At 32.9% G+C, this 20,096-nt stretch overlaps 1 protein-coding gene across 2 annotated transcripts in view; it reads left to right on the top strand.

Annotated features, from left to right (window-relative positions):
- Positions 1-20,096, top strand: part of LOC130891145 (inhibitory POU protein) — a 107,974-nt gene that overhangs the window by 60,607 nt on the left and 27,271 nt on the right. For both annotated transcript variants that reach the window (XM_057795728.1, XM_057795727.1), the window contains one exon: positions 10,421-10,597. In XM_057795728.1, the coding sequence (XP_057651711.1) occupies positions 10,421-10,597 (177 nt within the window). The remainder of the gene's footprint in view (positions 1-10,420; positions 10,598-20,096) is intronic.

Genomic DNA, 20,096 nt, shown 5'->3' with positions numbered 1-20,096 from the left:
GAAAATTAAGCCTGATAGGACTCGTATGTTTGTTTTGACCAGGTGTGTGAGCTGGGAAGTTCACCGTCTTAAAAATTTGGAAAAAGGAGCATTAGTAAGGTTCGATGAATCAATTCTTGTTTCTGGAATAGAAATCGCAAAGCAATATCAAAGAGTGGATGCTGTGTATACTTCTCCTTCTATAGCAATGATCAAAAATCGGTTTAGCGAGTTTCAAAATGCGCGAGATAGCTGAGACGCTAAGATCGCTTGTGTGAAATTTAAGGAATGGGCTTTTGGCACGATGGATGCCGCATTTGCTCAGTCCGGAAATATAGCAACCATGAGACCACTTCAGAGCAGTGTTTAAACCTGCTTAAGAGTAGTTCTAAGGAGTTCTTGCATTGTTTTGAGATGGTAAATGGAGCAGAAATTCCCTAGTAAATAGTAGAGACCCCAGAGACAAAGAAATAATCGAAACAGTGGGATTCACAAATTATGATCTTCATCGACTAGATAGAAAAAGGAAAAATGGTCATCACTATGCCATATTATTGGGTCGTTTTGACGCCGAGTGCATAAAATATAGACTTGATTTGGTACAGGAAAGAGTGTTCTTCCACCATGAGAACTGGCACTTGCTCATACCTCTGCTTCAGCATTGGCTAAATTGATCGAATCGGCTACGAGCTACTGCCCCATCCATCCTATTCTCCAGATTACTCGCCGTGCAAAAATTTGAGTCGAATGATGAAGTTATCGCCGCCATGAGGGTCTATTTGGCAGACCTCGAGAACACGTATTTTTCAGACGAGGTGAAGAACTTGGAGCATCGCTAGATCAATTAATCGTAACTTTTTAAAAATTTCCGTTTTTTATGATAGGCTGAGTACTTAAAAGCAATTCTATTAAACTGCGAAAAGGTATTGAATACATTGTTTACATTATCCCAACACTCACAATTACACTGTCTGTCACGCTTTCGATAGTTAGACCTTCAGCTACGATAACTTGGTTATCAAAATCCACAAATTCCAACATAGTTGTCAAAAGGTGTTTTTTATTATAAAGCTGGAAACTATTACTTCTTTGAATAGTTGGTAAACGTAAAATTTTCATAATTTGAACACTTTTAATTGGCTTGGGTGACATAATAATCATATTCTATTCCATATAAACAATAAGCTAAAATTTCATGATAAAAAAATAACTGAAATATCTATAGCATAGGTCATATTTATTTATTTATTTATTATATACAGTGCTATATTATCGTTACGAATTGAAGTTAATGCCTCATTTATTTACATGCCAGTAGGAACTGACTATGCTGAAAAAAATAATAAGAAAATTATATTCTGTATAATATCTCAACCAAACACTTCTAGAACAAAATGGTGAATCATTTTAATCAACTTTTATATTAACTCAAAGAACAATATTAATGACTTCAACAATCAAATTACATAAACTGAGAATAATTTCATTAAAACGACTCATAATCACAAAATTAACCCGGAAAGACAAATGAGGGTATATAACCCAAAAGTACAAAGTACAAATGAGTCGAAGCCACTTGTGATAAATCTTTTGTTTCCACCCCTGCAGCAGTCAAAGCTCTCTCTGCGAGACACAATACAATTACGGACGATTATCATTTGTGTTTATTATCGTTACTTATTTATTCGTTTTTTTTTTATATATTTAAGTGGTAAGTTACGCGCTGAAAGGGAATAGTAGTAGAATAAATCTACAATTGCGGTTTGTGTGTTGTATTTACTATTTTGAGAAGTATTTACTTTTATTATCATATTAGAAATATGAATTTGGGTTATTCTAGGAACAATAGAGAAAAGACTGGGTATAAACCATAAGTCTTATTACCTGGCGAAATAATTGGAATGAAGTTACTACTACTACCAGTAACTTTGATATATCCTGGCAAAATATGATATTCGCAAATTATGTATGGGCCATAATGGACTCACGCATGGTTATCAAATCTCAGTATCTCCTCCGTCAAATTGCTAACATTGTCATACGGAGTTGAGAGTAAAATATATTCTGAGTCATTTTTAGTTTTACAAATATTTTCAAAAATATGTATATCTCATGCGAGAAAGTATTCGTTAAAAGGCAATCGAATCATAATAAATTGGACGGCATTATGCACTTAATTGTAGTCATACTTGGAACTTAGAAAAAAATCATTATTATACCTCGTTAACTTGCTACAACTGAATATTAAATTATAACAACGTAAATAGACAAGTAAAATGTATCGCCTGTGAAGGAGTTTGGTTTAAACAGGGTACCAGACATCAACTGAGCCCTTTTTGTACCCCATACGTCCATTAGAACTTCGGTAGTCTTTTATCTGACGCAAATAATCTTGTCGCCATCGAACTATCCTTGAAGATTCGGTTATTGTCATTCGTTTATTCATTTTTTTGTGTTTAAAACCACATGCTCACAAAATTTGTATTCTGCTACCTTTTGCTGTATTACTTTTAATGTAGCAACACTGTTCTGCTTATATAAACTTTAAATTGTCCTACATATAAAATCTTGAGTAGCTTTGTCAACTGTGAATGATCCACAGCAACCCCTTTCGTGACTACTCGAAAAATGGAAAATTTATTTACTGTAGTTAATTCAACAATTCATATTATGATTGCATTATCAGATTACTGTTTATTCTCCTTTTTAAAACATCCAAATATATTTAAAATAACGATAAAATAATAACGAAATCTTTATTATTAAATTCATAACTGTCTTTATTCTCACTACACTGTGCAATTTCATTGTCTTCATTCGCGCATTGTCTAGAGAACGCCATGTTTCTATTTATTTAGAATAATTTATGAATTAAATGAATTTCACCAATCCACGTCAATGATTATCGCAGACTTTCTGGTCGGAATATTTCGAAGAAACTGTCTACCCACAGTTTCAGCCAATAGGAATGCATTTATGTTTACAATTTAATGTTTTTATTAGTAAATAGTGGAGATGATGAGTCCACGTGAACTGACGGTTTGTTAGATGTTTACCGAATTACGAGGAGTAAACATTATTTTTCATTTCTTAATTTGGTATGAGTGCCGTGCGTATTTATGAAATATTGATTGTTTCTCGCGTAACTGTCCTCTGGAATTGATATTGGAAGAACTTTAGATATAAACGAAAATTGAAATTCATTAAAAGAGATAGAAAATAATAGAAAATTTCGATTTATAGAAGACATGGGTAAATACTAGAGATACAGGTGAAAAGTAGAAATTGACACAACCTTCACAAGCAGCAATAAAGAATCAAGTTTTTAAGCACCAACAAATCAAGGACACTGTTTTAAATAGGTGATAGAAGATTTTTGATGGAAAGTAGCATAACATTTTTATTAAAAATATTAGCGACGTTAACAAGGTTATGAACTCAGAAGAATTCGAAATGTTATTTAAAAGTGCAAAGTATCGTGTTATAGTCAATTATTGTGGCACTAACATACATCAATGGCTACAGGATTAGATACAAAAATAATAGAAATAAAGGAAAGATTGAAATTGCTTGTAGGCGCAGTATTACAATTTTACGACTATCGAATTTATTTGAACACAAATATAATAATAAATAGTAAAGATCCCTCCATCACTGGTACCTACTTGAATTTTTCACGTAACGATAATCTAGCTAAATAATCTCATTTTTAGTTTATTAAAGTGTAGTAGATAATTTTTTCAAGACAATTTGAGAACAGTGAAGTACCCATTTACCGAATGGTCTGTCATGTGACGTCGTATGTGACGCGAAATCTGGCAGCTGTGATATAAATGCATGAACTTTATAAGTTGAATCTCATATTTACCGTATTTAAAATGAATCTCTCAGTTATAACCAGAACCTTTTTTACTAAAACTAAAAAAGATAATATTTCCATCAAATATTCAATCCTCCTGTATTTCACGTATTACACATTTTAACTTTACTGACTACTAAACTGACAACATAAGTGAAATTTTATGTTAGGTCGTCAGATGAACTTGACAAGGTGTCTAAATGGGTATACGAACCTCCGATATCTTTTATATTAGAATCATAAAAGAAAGAGTGTATTTTTTCTGAACGCATTCTCATGAATATTTCGGTTATATTAAGAAAAATATTGATACATTAAATTCATTAAGATCGATAACTGAATTGGGAAACATGAAAAATATATTTATAATGCCACTTTGTACTCGCCAAGACCATCTTCTAAAATCAGTTTTCTCAAGCAGTTCCACGAAGAAATCATGAATGTGAATTATGGAGAGTAGAGGTGAGGAGGAGTATTTAATCGGTCAGAATTATAAATAACATTTCAAAAACATTGCAGAAGGGCGTTGATGTAGACAAATGGTATAAATGGTATAAATGTAGCGATTGTAGATGTTGAAAATTCGATATTATTATCGAAAATTTCAACGACCTTCGATGTTCAAAATAATGTATATATAATCTAGAAGAATTATTATAATGTCAATGGGACGCCAACCTTATTTAACACTTTTTATATATAAATATTGTTCTCCTTCACTCCGATTACATAAATTTTTGTTTTGTAAAACTACTTAATCAATGTTTCTTTTTTATCGATGCAATCTATGTACATGTTACATTTTTTGTACAGTCAATGGTCATATGAATCTGTGATCCTGGGTACTAATCGTCGTGTAACCACTCTGAGCTTTGTTTAGTAAACTTTCCATTTGTCGTTTGAGTTTGATATTTAGGATTTGTTTTTGTAGGTGGAGTGCGAGGAGCGCACAAGCATCGAGCGCGCAGGTACATTTAGAAAACATTTCGTACATCTAGCGTACACTACCTGTGTCAAATCCAGAAGATCGTTCAACAACCGCACAAAAAAATTTCATCTACCTGATAGATTCCTAGAAATGGGCAAACATATGAACTTTTGAATAATTATTATTAAGACAAAACGAAAAACTATCAGCAACATTTAAGATTTTCCAAAATGAGCAAATGTTCAATATCATATAAAATATTGAAGAAAAATTGATAAAAAAAATTATTTTTTCTAAGAATGAGTGCAATACCAAGTATAATAATTGAAAAATTGCTTATTTTGAACTTTTCACAAAAAAACCTTTTAATTTAAGAATGGTTAGGTTGGGTTAGGAGTCTATGACTATAATCTCATTGATGAGAAAGTATTAACTCTTTGTTACTCTGTTGTTAACTCTTGTATAACTTTTCTCCATTTATTTACGGTAATAAACGTTTCAAGCTAAATACAGGGAGAGAGAAATATTCGTTGGTTAAAGGTTGGTAGGATAAGGAGGATTTTTGTAATGTGGTTGGTTTGTTGGAGTAGGCCCTGATATAGAAATAGCTCCCCTGCAGGGCTGGGGATGTGGTGGTTTTGTTGGGTTGTGTTTGCCTAAATATTTCTAAGGGAAGATTTTGGCCAAAAGAAAACGAAAACGAAACTTGTGAGCAAAAACAAAATCCAGGGATTGAAGATACCGTCTTTATACCTACAAATATGCGCTCCATGCAGCTCCTATGTAATCTGTGCGCTCGAAACACCGTGCGCGCGACTCGCGACTCACGTGCGCTCGATGAAAGCATTCGTTTTTGAAGCAATGTTCTAATTGGCTTGTTTCCACAATAATTATTGCAGTCTTTATTAACCTTTCTTATGTATGAATAAGTTTGCTATGATTTCGCAATATTCAGGTATCTTTGGTAATTTTAACCACGTCTATTTTTCTCTCAAGCTCTTCCTAGAAATGATTTCGTGCTGCAGTATTTTGAACTTTAACATGTTTCCTCTTAGCTTTGCATATTTTATACTATTATTTTGTTTTTGTTGGCATTTATTTTCCCCTCTTTTTTAAATTTTTATTTGTTCTCTACTGTTCTTTGGTACTTCTATCACAATTCCCTTGAAGTAAGCGTGTGAAATAGTAGACGAAGATCTTGGATAGCTAAAGCCCTCCCACTTTTTGAACTTTTCGAAATAAGGTGGATAAATAGATCAGCTGTAAACACTGCGCAAGAAAAGGGAACAAAAGAATAATTTGAGTCGCACTCTGTAGCATATCCTGATTCATAACGTAACATACAAAATTCCTTGAAATAGTTTCATAGTTGTAAAGTTGGATCTTCATTATTGTCGCTTTATTTCTGTTTTTGTTTCGTATCTTTTATAAAGTCAAATGTACTTGCTAATTAGAAGAAACTCCACTCTGTCTTTACATAATAAGATTATGCTGTATATGCAAATACTTGAGCCTGTATGGACTTATGGTATTTAACTATGGGGATATATCAAAGCAAGCAAGTAAGCAATCATTCAAAAATTCCAAAACAAAGCATCGAGGAACATGGTAGATGACACTTAATACGTTCGCAATAGTAACCTCCATAGGAACCTGGAAATTAACATTGTTGATCAGATCATCAATAAACTAACCCAGAGTCATGAAGAAAGACTCCATCATCATGTCAGTATCGAGGCTATCAACCTTGACAATTCTGGTTTAGAAAGAAGAATTAATACACATTAAACATTAGTTCAATCCATTCTACATTTTATCTTAATTTAAAGTTTCAAACTCTATTAGATAAGTTATAATTAAATTGCTCATTGGTCACTGTTGACCAGATTGTAATATAATAAATGCATTCAGCGGTGTTTTTATAGAAAAATATCATTTCAGACACATCTATTTTATAGTTTTGGTTTGTTTGCTTGTTTGTATTATTCGGAATTAAAAATTCTGGAAGTATTGGAAGATGGCTTCTTTCGATTTGCATAATTAAATAAAACTACTTGAACTAGCTTTGAGATTTTCTAGACATGATTCAGATAATTGTAAGTTATCTATATTCCAATAAATACTCCAAATATGTTTTATAGACCAGAAGATTATCAGACATGTTTGACAACCACTCGATATCTCTACAATATTACGTCACTTTCCCCTAGTATCAACAAGTGAGTCGAGTTTTAGGTTTTTTTTTAATAACTACTGTTTTTATAATGATTCAAATAAATGTTTAATGCTTTAAAAACCTGTGAAAGCCCTAAATCGCAGTTGGCGTTAAACTTGTTTGTGGCAAAATACGCGTTGAAAAAAATCATTAATAATTTAGAAAATCGTTTTATCATAACTTCAACTTATAAATATTGAAGTTGGTGTGCTGTTCTACGTGTGTTTTGCCTTAGAATTATTCAGTATTAACGTATTAGCGTCTCTTGTGTCTATTTATTTATCATTCACTGACTTTTGAAGTTGGTAAATACATACCGGTTTGAAAAGTATTTCGAAGAGAAAAGGATATTCTGAAAGAATTTCCTCTTTACGAGGGCTGCTACTTTAGCAGCAACACTGATGTGATTATGTCAAATCTGATATTTTCTTCATAAAGTTTGACATTTTTAATGGTGGACGCACCCATCACTTATTTTGTAAAACAATAAAATCATATCCAATTATAAAGATTTGTTTTTATTTGTCTCAAAACCTGAGTGTGAATACATAATATTATACTTACACTTGGAGACCCATTTTCTGTTATACCGTCTATTATTAGAATCAATTTCTAATTGACCTGAACTGTCATTTGATATTGAAAAAGTATTTTTCGAGGATATCAGGAATTAGCATAATTTAAAACAGAATTAGGAGAAACTACATAGTTGACACTTGAGAATTACTCATAATCAACTCTCAATATTATTGTGTGTAAACACTTGACGGGCAAAATTTGAGGGTGAATGCGACGATAACTTAAGTGGAATATGAGCTCTTTATAACAAAAATATGAATAGTGCTACCATACTCAGTGATTTGGCGATATTAACCATCACTCAATAAGTCGTGTGTAACTAAGAAAAACACATTTTTTTGCTAAAAGACGATTTAATTCATCAATGTAATCTCCTTCGAGAGCAATACCATCATTCCAGCGCTACTCTAACTTATCATTGCGATGCTTGAGGAAGGCCTTGTTTTTTGCCTCAAAATAGGCTCAGTTCCTGCAAATGCTTCTTCATTTGAGCTGAATTTCTTACCAGCGAACATTTTTTTGAGATCAACGAATAGCCAGTAGTCACTAGGAGCCAGATCTGTACTATAAGATGGATGAGGAAGCAATTCGAAGTGTAATTCGTTCAATTTAACCATTATTGCCTTCGACTTGTAAATCGGTGCATTGTTTTGGTGAAATAGTGGTTTTTTTCTTCAACATATGAGGCCGCTTTCCCTTGATTTTTGCATTCAAAAGATTCAACAATTTTATGTAGTATTCGCTTTTGATTGTCTCTTCCTTTTAGAGATAGTCAATGAACAATATCCCATTCCCACTCAAAATAGTGATGCCATAACAGTCCCAACTAACTGTTGTGCCTTTGGATACTTTTAAGACTAACCAAGATAACAACGTCTCTCTACCTTCCTCACTATTTCATTACATCCTTTCCTATTTCTTACTTACACCCTACAAACGAGAGACATTTTTGACCCAAGTCTTTATTGAATCAATCGTCCACCCGGCATGGCAGCGAATTATATTTCTTTGATATTAAAATTTTCAAGTAGTTAATCAAATGTTTATTTTTGTATTACCTCTTTGCCATTCTCGATGCTTAGATTCGTGTCCGTAACTTCCTCTGATGTCTTGGACGAGATGTGGACTGTCGATTATTATGAATGAAAAACTGGTCGCTAATGATGATAAAAGAATTCGTGAAAATCTTCGATTCCTATTAAAGATGTTTTCATTAAGTTTTTCACAAGTCCCAGACAGATTTAAATTGGAAGCTAGACTATAACAAATTTTGCGAAAAGTGGGTGTAGAAATTGTTTGCAAACCACCATAAAGTGAATAGAAACAGATTCATAATTGATCAAATAAGTTCTATCAAAGAACTGAGAAAATTTTTGCAAACTGTGTCACCAGAGAATATCAAGGCGACTGCCTTTTGGGATAGACACCTTTTTGGAATCTCACATAACCTTGGGAAAAAGTTTCAAAATAAGCGTCGATGAAACTTCCATAATCTACCCTATAGTTTCGATCTTGCACCTAGTGATTTCTATTTGTTTCCAAGAATAAAGAACAGGCTAGCAGCACAGTGCTTTAATGACGATGAGGAGATGCAGGAGCAGACGAAAGCAGTTTAAGTACACCTTTTCAATTTGAATGGTGATTCTTTCACTACGGTTTCCACAATTCAAAAATAAAATAGAAATATTATTGGAGACGAATGAATATAAGTTTAGGAATTCACACCTGACATTCATAGATCAAATTTGTCAATTATCTCTGCATTGATGCCAAGTGAAGTGAAAGTATCAAATGAATAAAGACTGCGAAAACGCTATGAGCTCAATTGACTGTCGATTATGAATTTCCTCTTCTTTATATTATTCACATTTATTCCTAATTTTACGTGTAAGTGATCCTCTTTGTTAGCTCAATAGGTTGTAGGAAATTTGTAAGGAGTTTAATGTATTTTAGTTTTAGTAAAAAAATGCATGTAGCGCACAATCCTGGTTCTCGTAATCTAGTAATAATGTCTAAACTGAAACTATAAGTATCGCGAAGCTATTCTGATCTAATATAACCCCTTGGCTCAGAATTTTTATGGCATTATTTTCATCTTTATATATAAAATACATATAAAATGTAGTTATAATTTCAAAAATTGAGTAGGAAGAAAGATACAATAGGAAGCCCAGAGCTCTAAATTGGATAATGCTTAGATGGATCTTATAACAATCTATTATTTTTATCAATGTCTGTCAGTCTAATAGCTGTTGGTGTGAATATAAAAAAGCTTTAACTTTAACACAAATGATTCATAATAATTTCTTTATGAAATAATAATAAACATTCCAATAAATATAGGAATTGTTTTTCAATCATCATTTATTTATAATATGGTGTTGATAGGAATGAAATTATTTGGTTTAGTTAATACGAATAAAATTATTTAATTCGAATAATGAATAAATGCGGTTGGGTGTGGTGTGATTATGATTATAAACGCATTGTAGAAAGATAATATTAGAAATCTTAATAATTTCATTAAAACTTTTCGAAAAATAGAAAAAATGGATAGCATTTAATTGCCACCGATGTACAAATAGTAATTTTGAATCATGATATGTTTTGGATACGTTTTCACCTACCAAAACTGACACATTTATATGATCTTCTCAATATTAATAATACTACAGGAGCAAGCGGGAATTTTCTTCCACACAAATTTTTATCTTCTGGTTATCCTTTACTACTGCAGGTAAATTAAAGTTACATGAGCAGAGAATTGCTTTCAAGTTATAGAAATAAATTTATTTACAAATCTCAAAATTGCAGCTATTTATCGGTTATTTTCCTTACTACAAAATGTTTCTTGTTACAGGGTGATCTTTTTTCCGGATTGAACGATGGACTGATAAGTAGGGCCGAGGCCCTAGCGGCTGTCGATATTAAACACCAGGGAACTGGCGGTCATGGAGGTCTTCCTCAGCTCAAACATGATATGATGTACCATCACAGTATGGGAGCACCACCACCGGTCAGTAGGCCACACCATCAGGTTAGACAGCACTCACTGTGGCCCATATTAAGCCAATTACTCATCTCTGTTGTTATTCATTTTCTGCGTTAATCCAGATGTTTTTAAATCTATTTTTGATTAGTTTATCATGTGACCAAATTAATGGTCAGCCAAATATCAAAATAGATTTGTTACATCTCAAATACTGTTTCTAATTTTAAAACAGCTCAAAATGCTTGATTGAATTCCCATGAAGCAAATAGCAGCGATGCCCGGTGTTGTCCACAACTCATATTAGAGAATAAGCGGGCTCTGAAGAGATCCAATGTGATTACAAGATCGCTACCTGTGTTTTTACCTTTGCGAGGCTTAAAGGTATTTATTTCGACAAAAAGGTCGATTGTCGCCACGTTCTTCGGAAGAGATGTAAACCTAAATTAGTAAGAATGTCGTTGTTTTTTCCTTCCAGCAAAATATGTTTTTTCCTTCCAGCAAATTATGTTTTTGAATCATCAAAATAGCAAGGGTGAAAGTTGTAACGTACTAAATCTATTTTAAATTGGAGTTTGATAATTCAATAATGTAATAAATTGATTAAATGGAATATGCGATGTAGAATCCGAATATTTGGATGTTCTGGACGAATAGTTCAAATAAATTTGTGGAAAAGAACATACAGAAAGTTGAGCTATTATAATATGATATTATGGATGAATTGTCCAAGATACAAAATAGTTTTTCAGTACTCAAAACCGAAACATAAGTTGCAACTAACGTTTGATTAAAATCAATATAAAGTCGTATTGAGCAATTCTCCTAGAGTTCCCTCTAAATGACTTATAATCAATACTATCAATTCCAAAATTTTGCCAATTATCGATTCTTCTACAATTGAATTTTGGTCTTAAAAATAATAATCCGATGAATACTTCAAACAATAACATCGAATAATAGAGACGGGCCAACGCAAGGTTGAAGAAAAAAATAGACATTGTAACAATCTTCTTTCAAAACAGATTAGGATATAAAACAAAGAATAAAAGGCAAAACTGGACGATAGGAGAGAGCGCAGAAGCTAAAAAAATTTGAAGACTGATAAGATCTAAAATAAATATAGAAAAAATGAATGACTTAAAAGAGAATGTTTAAAACAACTATAGAATGGATAAAAATCTGAAACAGACCGTGGGCCTAAATATGAAAAAGAAAATAATCAGATAGTACTCGACACTAAAGAAGAAAATAATGTTTGGTAAAATAACATATAAAAACTATTGATATCAATATATCATTAATCGTTCCACCATTAACTTAAGACGAGATTGAGAAAGCAATACATGAAAAAAAAATATAATAAAGCAGTTGACCTATATGCAACTCTGGAATTCTGAAAGGTGGATAGCAGCACTACAAAAAGTGTTTAACACCAAATATGACGCAGGTCATTGCTCCAAACAGTGATTGTGCACAACTTTTATCCCATTTCTAAGAAAATCAAAGCAAAAAAGTACGAAGATCATAGACTTATTAGTCTGATGAGTAATACCTCAAAAATAATTCTGAAAATCAAACACTGAAGAATAAATTGGAAACGCGTCATATGAGCGAATCACAATTTGGGTTTAGACAAGGATTAAGTACATTAGGATTAGGTAGAAGCAATAATCGCCACGCAAGTATTAGTCTAGACTTACCATAACCAAAGAAAAGATATCTGTCTTTGGTTCATTGAGTAGAAGAAGGCTTTAGATAGTGTACAACACCACAAACTAATGCAGCTCCTCCCTTGACATAGATCAGAAGTACATTCGATGCATCGAAAACTCATATTTAAACCAAAGAGCACAAGTAAAAATAGATAAGAATATGTTCAATTCCATAAAAAATCGAGAGTTGGATGTGAATGTGATATTGGAGTTAATATTAATGAATTAACAATATCACATATGCAGAGGATACGGCTTAATCGCTGATTATTTGTCAGACCTACACCAATTGTCGATAAGGTATAAGGTATAAAAAGAAAGAAGAAAAATAGGTTTAGATACACAAAAAAACAATCATATCTAGAAGCCGCAAAATACAGGGTGTCAAACGACGAACTAAAACTATCTGCATATACTTTTTTGTAAAAAATTTGACCCTTATAATTTGTTTTTTACGAGGATACCCGTAAAGATATGAAAATGGTTTCTGTTCGGTCAGACGTATTTGAATCTATATTGGAAATTTTTCATTTTATACAGGGTGTGTTTAAAAAGTGTCCAAAGTTTTACTTCATAAATATCAAATTTGTGTTTTTTTTTAAATAGAACCACCCGGTTTTTTTACAAATTTTGACACAAATTGTATGAATAGAGATGCATTTTATGTTTTCGTAGAATACGGTAAATCGACGATTTGCTTACATTAAATTGAGAACGAGCTAAGATCAAGAAAAATACTTTTTCATTTCTTAGTGCTTGTATCAACGTCAACGGGTCAAAATAAAACTTGGGCCACACTTGCATCTCTAAAAATTTATTGAAAACATTTAATATCTGGAGAACGGTTAGGTTTAGATTTAGGAAAGTATACGTGAATTTGCGTTATTCTTTACATCTGATTGCATTAAAATAGAAAAAAATTTGATATTTATGAAGTTAAACATTGCACACTTTTTATACACACCCTGAATAGAATGAAGAATTTTTGAACATAGATTCAAATACGTCTGACCTTGCTTAAAGCAAACGAACAGAAACCATTATCATATATTTAAGGATATCCTTGTAAAAAAATAATTTATAGGGGTCTGAAACGCTCAAATTTCTTACAAAAAAATCAATCACTCAAAAACTATGCATTTTTCGAAAAAAATTTTAGACAAAAGTATACTAAAATTTTACGTAGATTGTAAATGTATTAATATATAAGGTGTTCTATTCAAAATAACAAAGTTACAGTCGACTTCCGGTAGAACCGGTAGAAAGAATGAATAAATTTTTGTATATGGCTTTTCTGGCATTTCTAAAACCACAAAAAGTGTTTACCTGTTCCAACTTTGGGCTCAATCTAGGATCAAGATTCATCAAATGCTACGGTATGGAAAGTTGGACATGGAAGAAGGATGGAATTAATAAATTAGATACTCTCGAAGTGTGAATAAATGGCAGATCCTTAAAGTACCCTAGATAATTAGACTAACAAATAAAGAGATGATTGTTAACAAACAACGGGAATACTTTTAACTTATTAAAAAGAGAAAAACAGTATATAACTTAAAATACAATTCCCGTTAATTGAGGCCAATATCGTAGGCCGGATAGAGATCGGAAGAAAGAAAATGTCTTGGTTAAGAGATCAGACAATTTACAGGCCTACACATGTATGTGTTATCGTAATCATCTATTTATGGTTTGGATAAGAAGAAGAAAAATACGTATGTTTAACAAAAAAAGTCGGACACTCTGTATAAACTCTAAAAAGGCTACCATTATGTTATAAATATAAAATAACCACCCCTTGTGTTAACACGGCATTAAATAACTTTCCACCATAATCCGAAAATTTCATGGTCTAATTTAGGAGTCCTTTGAGAATTCACTTAGATAAAACGTTGCTGATATACTCACTATAAAAAAAACTCTAACGACTCGACTGCGTGGTAGCGATCAATATTCCCGAAGGACGGTGATTTTTTCGACATACTTTCAGTAATATTAATAAATTGATCAGAATTTCTAATACATTGAACGTTTAGCATTAATTCTGAAACTAGTTTATGATTTCAGATATCGAATTGTACCATTATTGGACATTAGGTAAAAAATATATATGGAAATCATTAGCTTCGTTCGCGGTAGATAATTTGGACACGTTCCAAATGTATTTTGAATATCTTTTGGACGTTTGCTTTGTTCAGATTATGTTCTGATCATATTTCCTGAACATTTAAAATTATAATATGAATTCAAAACTAGCTAGGAGAATAAAATGTATATAAGTAACCAGCCAAAGGTTTATTCTTGTTATTTCTGATTATAAAGTCAACTACCACGTTCTTGAAATACAATTTACGTAGAAAACTACATAGGGTAAAGGTTTTTTCGTGGTAAATATCACAAAAACAATGAATGCACATGTGCCAGATAAAAAAATCCTTATCCATGTGCGAGGATACATTGAACGTATTCAGAACACGTTCGGAACTAGAAATCTGTGCTCCACCAACACAGGATTTCAAATAAAAAATATTTTATTAGCACCGTGAACGCACAATTGCATGTGCATGAATCTGGTGACAGAACATATTCACAGAATATCTACAGTGAACAAAGTTATTATATACGAGAAATGAGTAGTTCAAGGATTAATTGAATATAGACTAAGAACCAGGGTGACCATACTATACACACATATCCTTACAAAAGCGAAAACGTTCATGATTTTGTCAACATATGATTGAGGAGATGTTCTTTGGTAAACAAAAATCAAAGACAATGTAATTTTATCGAAAACTGAATATTAGGATATTTTGATGGGGTGAATTTTAGTGATTATGGAATCATATTTAATATCGTGGGAAAATATTGCATTTCAACATAATGAGGCATCTAAAACAGCCATAAAATGGATGGTAAACTGATGGGGTGGGTTTCTACTAGGCTCTTTTAATCATAAATAAAATAGTCGTGGCATAATATAAATAAGTTTGAGAAAACCTCATTTCAAAGCGCGTCAAACTAAAACGTTGAAAATAATTATTAAAATAAGCTTAAAACAATGATGGAAGAAAATACTAGTATTATTTAAAAAAAAGCCTCAAGCGCTGGATGTATGAGAAATATGAAATGAACCGGCCCACGTTTTACAATAATACTAGTATTTTTCAATCATTATTGCTTTAATTTTGAAAATTATTAAACTTTTTAGTTTGATATGCTTTAAAGGCGTGCTTTCAAGTTTTTTAAACTATATTTATTTAATTGATACCCCTCTCATATAATGAATGGCTTCACTGCTTATATACCTACATCTTGTCGTAACTTATATCGAGACGTAACGGTATCGTTGCTAAAGTTGTCGATGTGCTTGATTTCCAACATGGAGATCGGAGGTTCGAAGCCTTTGTCGAACGAAATTTTTATTAAATAAACCTCGTAGTCCAAAGGACATTTACACACAAACCAGCTCAGAATAAAACAAACAAACCCATAAGCAGGTTAAGCTAATATAAGCATGGCAAACATACTCCGAGAACATCCTACAAGAACAGTATCTGAACTTAGGTTAGGCGAGGTTACGGAATGATAAACTATAAAATTGATTATTGTTTATTTTCAACGATTTGTCCAGTTTTTTCTCTATTTAATGTTAAATGTCAGTGAAATATGTATAACTTTTGAAGCTTCATATTTAAAAACTTTATTATTACAAAATTAAAAGTGTTTACAACAATCTTATTTTTATATTGAAATAAATACTTACACAAAATATGATCTTTTTGCGTATTAATTTTTAGAATATTCTAGATTTTTCTTCATGTAACTAGTATGTATTTTTTTGTGATTACACGATATCAAGCATATTATTAAACGAATATAGATAGAAAGTTAGGTAGAATTTAAATTTTCAATCAATAGATGAGCCAACTGAAATGCGAAAGGGTTCGTATGTAAAAAGAACTACCAAAAAAGTCTCTAATTTGGCAAGAAATTGTGTTCAATACATATTTCATTTTGTGAAATCATGCTGGAAAAAAGTTAGTCAATTTCATGTAACTTGCACGAGAGTTGAATGAATCTTGCAATGGAAAATAACCATTTATATGACATTTTCGAAAGCTAAATGGTACTCAAAATAGTTAGAAACACGTTTAAAAATTATTCACACAGCTCTTATCTATCTGAATAGGACTATTTAGTCCCAGAGCTGGCTACAAAAAACAGGGTCGATAAGGTGCGCGCCATTTCAGCTTGTAAACTGGCGGCTCCCACTTAATACATCACCGAACGCCACTTCTTAAGGTCAGCACATGTCGGATATGAAAATGCCAGCCGGTTTTCCCGAACGAAAAAATTGGCTGAAAAACCTCATAACGGGCGCGCGTGAAACCTTTAGTAACGTGGGGTTCAAACCTCAAATAAGAGCGGTGTAATAGCGCAAGAAGTTTTGCAGGCCGGAAAACCCTCATAAGAAGTGATCGAAAGTGTCGGAAAACTCATCTGAAAAATCTCATAACGTGCGCGCGTGAAACCTTTTGTAACGTGCGGTTTAAGCCTCAAATAAGAGCGGTGTAAAAGTGCAAGAAGTTTTGCAGGCCGGAAAACCCTCGTAAGAAGTGATCGAACTTTATTAAAAAGTATAACCATTCCCAGAAGTTTTAAAAAAAATTTGATCAAAATCACTTGATAATTGGCGCAGTAAATGAATTAAAAAAAAATTAGAAGCCCGTTTTTGCGTTGTTGGCGGCGGCTCGAGTAGGTGGAAAATGAGTAAGCGCTATAAAATCACGCGCGCGATAAAAAATGATTATATTTCAGCGAGTTTTCATCGTATCTTGATGATTTTTTTTTAATTTCGGGTAGCTCAAAGAGGTATTTTGAATGGAGACATCAAAAAAAATTTTCCATTAAGCCGAATACGAAAAATTTTCATTTCAAATATACGCCGATTTTCTTCAATTTTTTTCGGGGGTTTTCCGGCCAGCAAAACTTCTTGCGCTATCACACCGCTCTTAGTTGAGACCCCAAAAACCTAATAAAAAAGTTACGCGCGCGCACTTTATGAGGTTTTTCAGATGAGTTTTCCGACACTTTCGATCACTTCTTACGAGGGTTTTCCGGCCTGCAAAACTTCTTGCACTATTACACCGCTCTTATTTGAGGCTTAAACCGCACGTTACAAAAGGTTTCGCGCGCGCACGTTATGAGGTTTTTCAGATGAGTTTTCCGACACTTTCGATCACTTCTTACGAGGGTTTTCCGGCCTGCAAAACTTCTTGCGCTATTACACCGCTCTTATTTGAGGTTTGAACCCCACGTTACTAAAGGTTTCACGCGCGCCCGTTATGAGGTTTTTCAGCCAATTTTTTCGTTCGGGAAAACCGGCTGGCATTTTCATATCCGACCTGTGCTGACCTTAAGAAGTGGCGTTCGGTGATGTATTAAGTGGGAGCCGCCAGTGTACAAGCTGAAATGGCGCGCACCTTATCGACCCTGTTTTTTGTAGCCAGCTCCCCGTCTAATTTCACTCAACCGTTTTATTGAAGTGGTTAAAACATTGTCAGGAGAATAATTATATACAGCTGGTTTAGCACTACACTACCTATTTTGTATTCTCTTAAGGCACTACTCAGTAATTATAATATATCCACTTTACTGTGAAACCTGTTCAAGATAATTCCAAGAAAAACGACCCCCTGTTGACTGTATTCAAATTCAATTATTCATATATTTTTTCTGAAAAATAGAACTGTAATTTTAATGACGTTAATGACTTTTATCAGCATCAATGACAAATTTCCTATATACTAGTTCTGAATAAGTGAAAAAAATTTTACTTGTACCATGTACCATCATTCAGAATTACTTTACAGTGAAAGAATATGGCTACGTATGTTCTCTACCTCCAAATAACCCCAAGACAACGTGAATGGCCTTATGCGAGCTCATTATTATGTTATTCATAGTAATTTTCGCAGTTTGGCAAGGAGACTCAAACGACACTATTACTAACTAATATCAATATGACTCCAAACAACTTCCCGAATACCAGAAGTCTTAAAAATATTATTATATATAATGAGAGCTTATTTTTTCATTCGTTCGTGATTGTTGAATGAATCACCGTACAAATTTAATTCATTAATAACTGATAAAAGCACAAGATACACAATCTAATTTCTTCGTTGTCCTGATTGACTAATTTCCATTTTTTCCAACTCTTAATATAATTCTATAAAATACACTGAAGTTTTTCATTAAAATTAGCGATACGACGGATGAAACGCTTGGAAGTAACACTTATATTTAAGTGCTAATTTAATATTGAATATATGATGAATAAATGAAGTTTCCTTGCCATAAATTATTAATAGTTCTGCATCCAGACAACTTAGTTATAAAATAGAACAGATGTTTTAGTAATGAATAGTGATATAAAAGACTTTCCTTGTAGCATATGATAACGTAACAATCAATTTTTGATATTCATTAAAAGATAAAAAGTTTCAAAATGAGTTACCCTATCGCAAAATATAATATGTGTATGTTGTTTCTAGTGAAACGAGAATAATACATTGAGAATGTATTTCCGTAACATGAAGTGTCCATAACAACGAAATGATCTAACAATCAAATTCCCGTATATAATGTACAAACAGATTCATCAGATTACATTGTTGAACTTTTGATTGAAGCAAAAAGTGTAATCTAAAACAACTTAGAAGAAAGAAAATTACCAAACTAAATATATTTTCCTTCGAGCGTAGTGTTAATAATATAGAGACTTAGAGTTCTGCTGATATACTTCTATTCTGAAGAAGAAGGTCTATTTCAATTTGTTTCTATTTGGTTTCGTTAGGCGCGTTTCATTCAGGTTCTTCTTCAACGTATTGTAGGCCTTAAGCCTGTAGCTTCCAACTTGTCATCCTTGAGATGTTGATGTCCATGAATCCATCCATCTTTTTGGAGGTCTTCCTAAAGGTCGTCGTGTTCCTGGTTTACCGTGCGATCTTTACTAATCTTTCTCTGGTCATCCTGCGACGTGTTCGTTCCAAGCTCTGCTACGTTTACGTCCCCATCTAACTACGTTTTCCACCTCACATTCGTATCTTATGTCTGTGTTTCTCTTTCTGTCTCTTAGTGTTTACCCGCATATGTTTCTGAGTATTTTCATTTCTGTTGTTCTTTTGTTGTCCGCTCTTGTTTCTATAGCATATGTCAATATGGGTCTAACGCAGGTTTTGTATATTTTAACTTTTGGCAAAAGTTAAATTCAGGTTTGCAAACAAGTGAAAGTCGTCACTACTTTAAGTCGTGATTAGCGCAATACGTGCAGTGAACAACGGTAAAAATATGGTTTCACCTCAGAATTCCATCAAGACGCATGGAGTTGCGTGAAATTTTGGAATTAAGTTCTATTTACCCTTCACTTTAAAATCCACTCTATGCCAATATGCGCAAATTATTGTAAGGGGTGAAAACTGCCCCTTATTGTCAAAATACAATAAAATAAAAGTTAAAGCATTTAGAAAGTAAAAATACATTGTTAGGAATAAAATAAAGATCGCATGATAGGATACTATTTATTTTTTCACACAGATGCTTCATGGAATACCTTTATAGGTGCAAATATGAAGATTCCCCGGAGTGCCCAGCCTGTGCAGGAGTGGACATGCTTCGTCTTACCTAGGAAGCAGCACTTCTAGGAAAGGTCACGCCTCAAAGTATGTTGAGAGCTACGCTGTCATCAGAAATTGCATGGATAGCAACGAACACATTCGCTGCTGAAGTGCTGAAAGAGCTCCGTGCTGAAGAGAAAAGAAGAACGAAGT

The sequence above is a fragment of the Diorhabda carinulata genome, chromosome 3 (assembly GCF_026250575.1).
Source record: "Diorhabda carinulata isolate Delta chromosome 3, icDioCari1.1, whole genome shotgun sequence".
NCBI classification, from domain to species: domain Eukaryota; kingdom Metazoa; phylum Arthropoda; class Insecta; order Coleoptera; family Chrysomelidae; genus Diorhabda; species Diorhabda carinulata.
The sequence above is the reverse complement of the archived record's forward strand: the minus strand, read 5'-3'. Positions and strand labels throughout refer to the sequence as shown.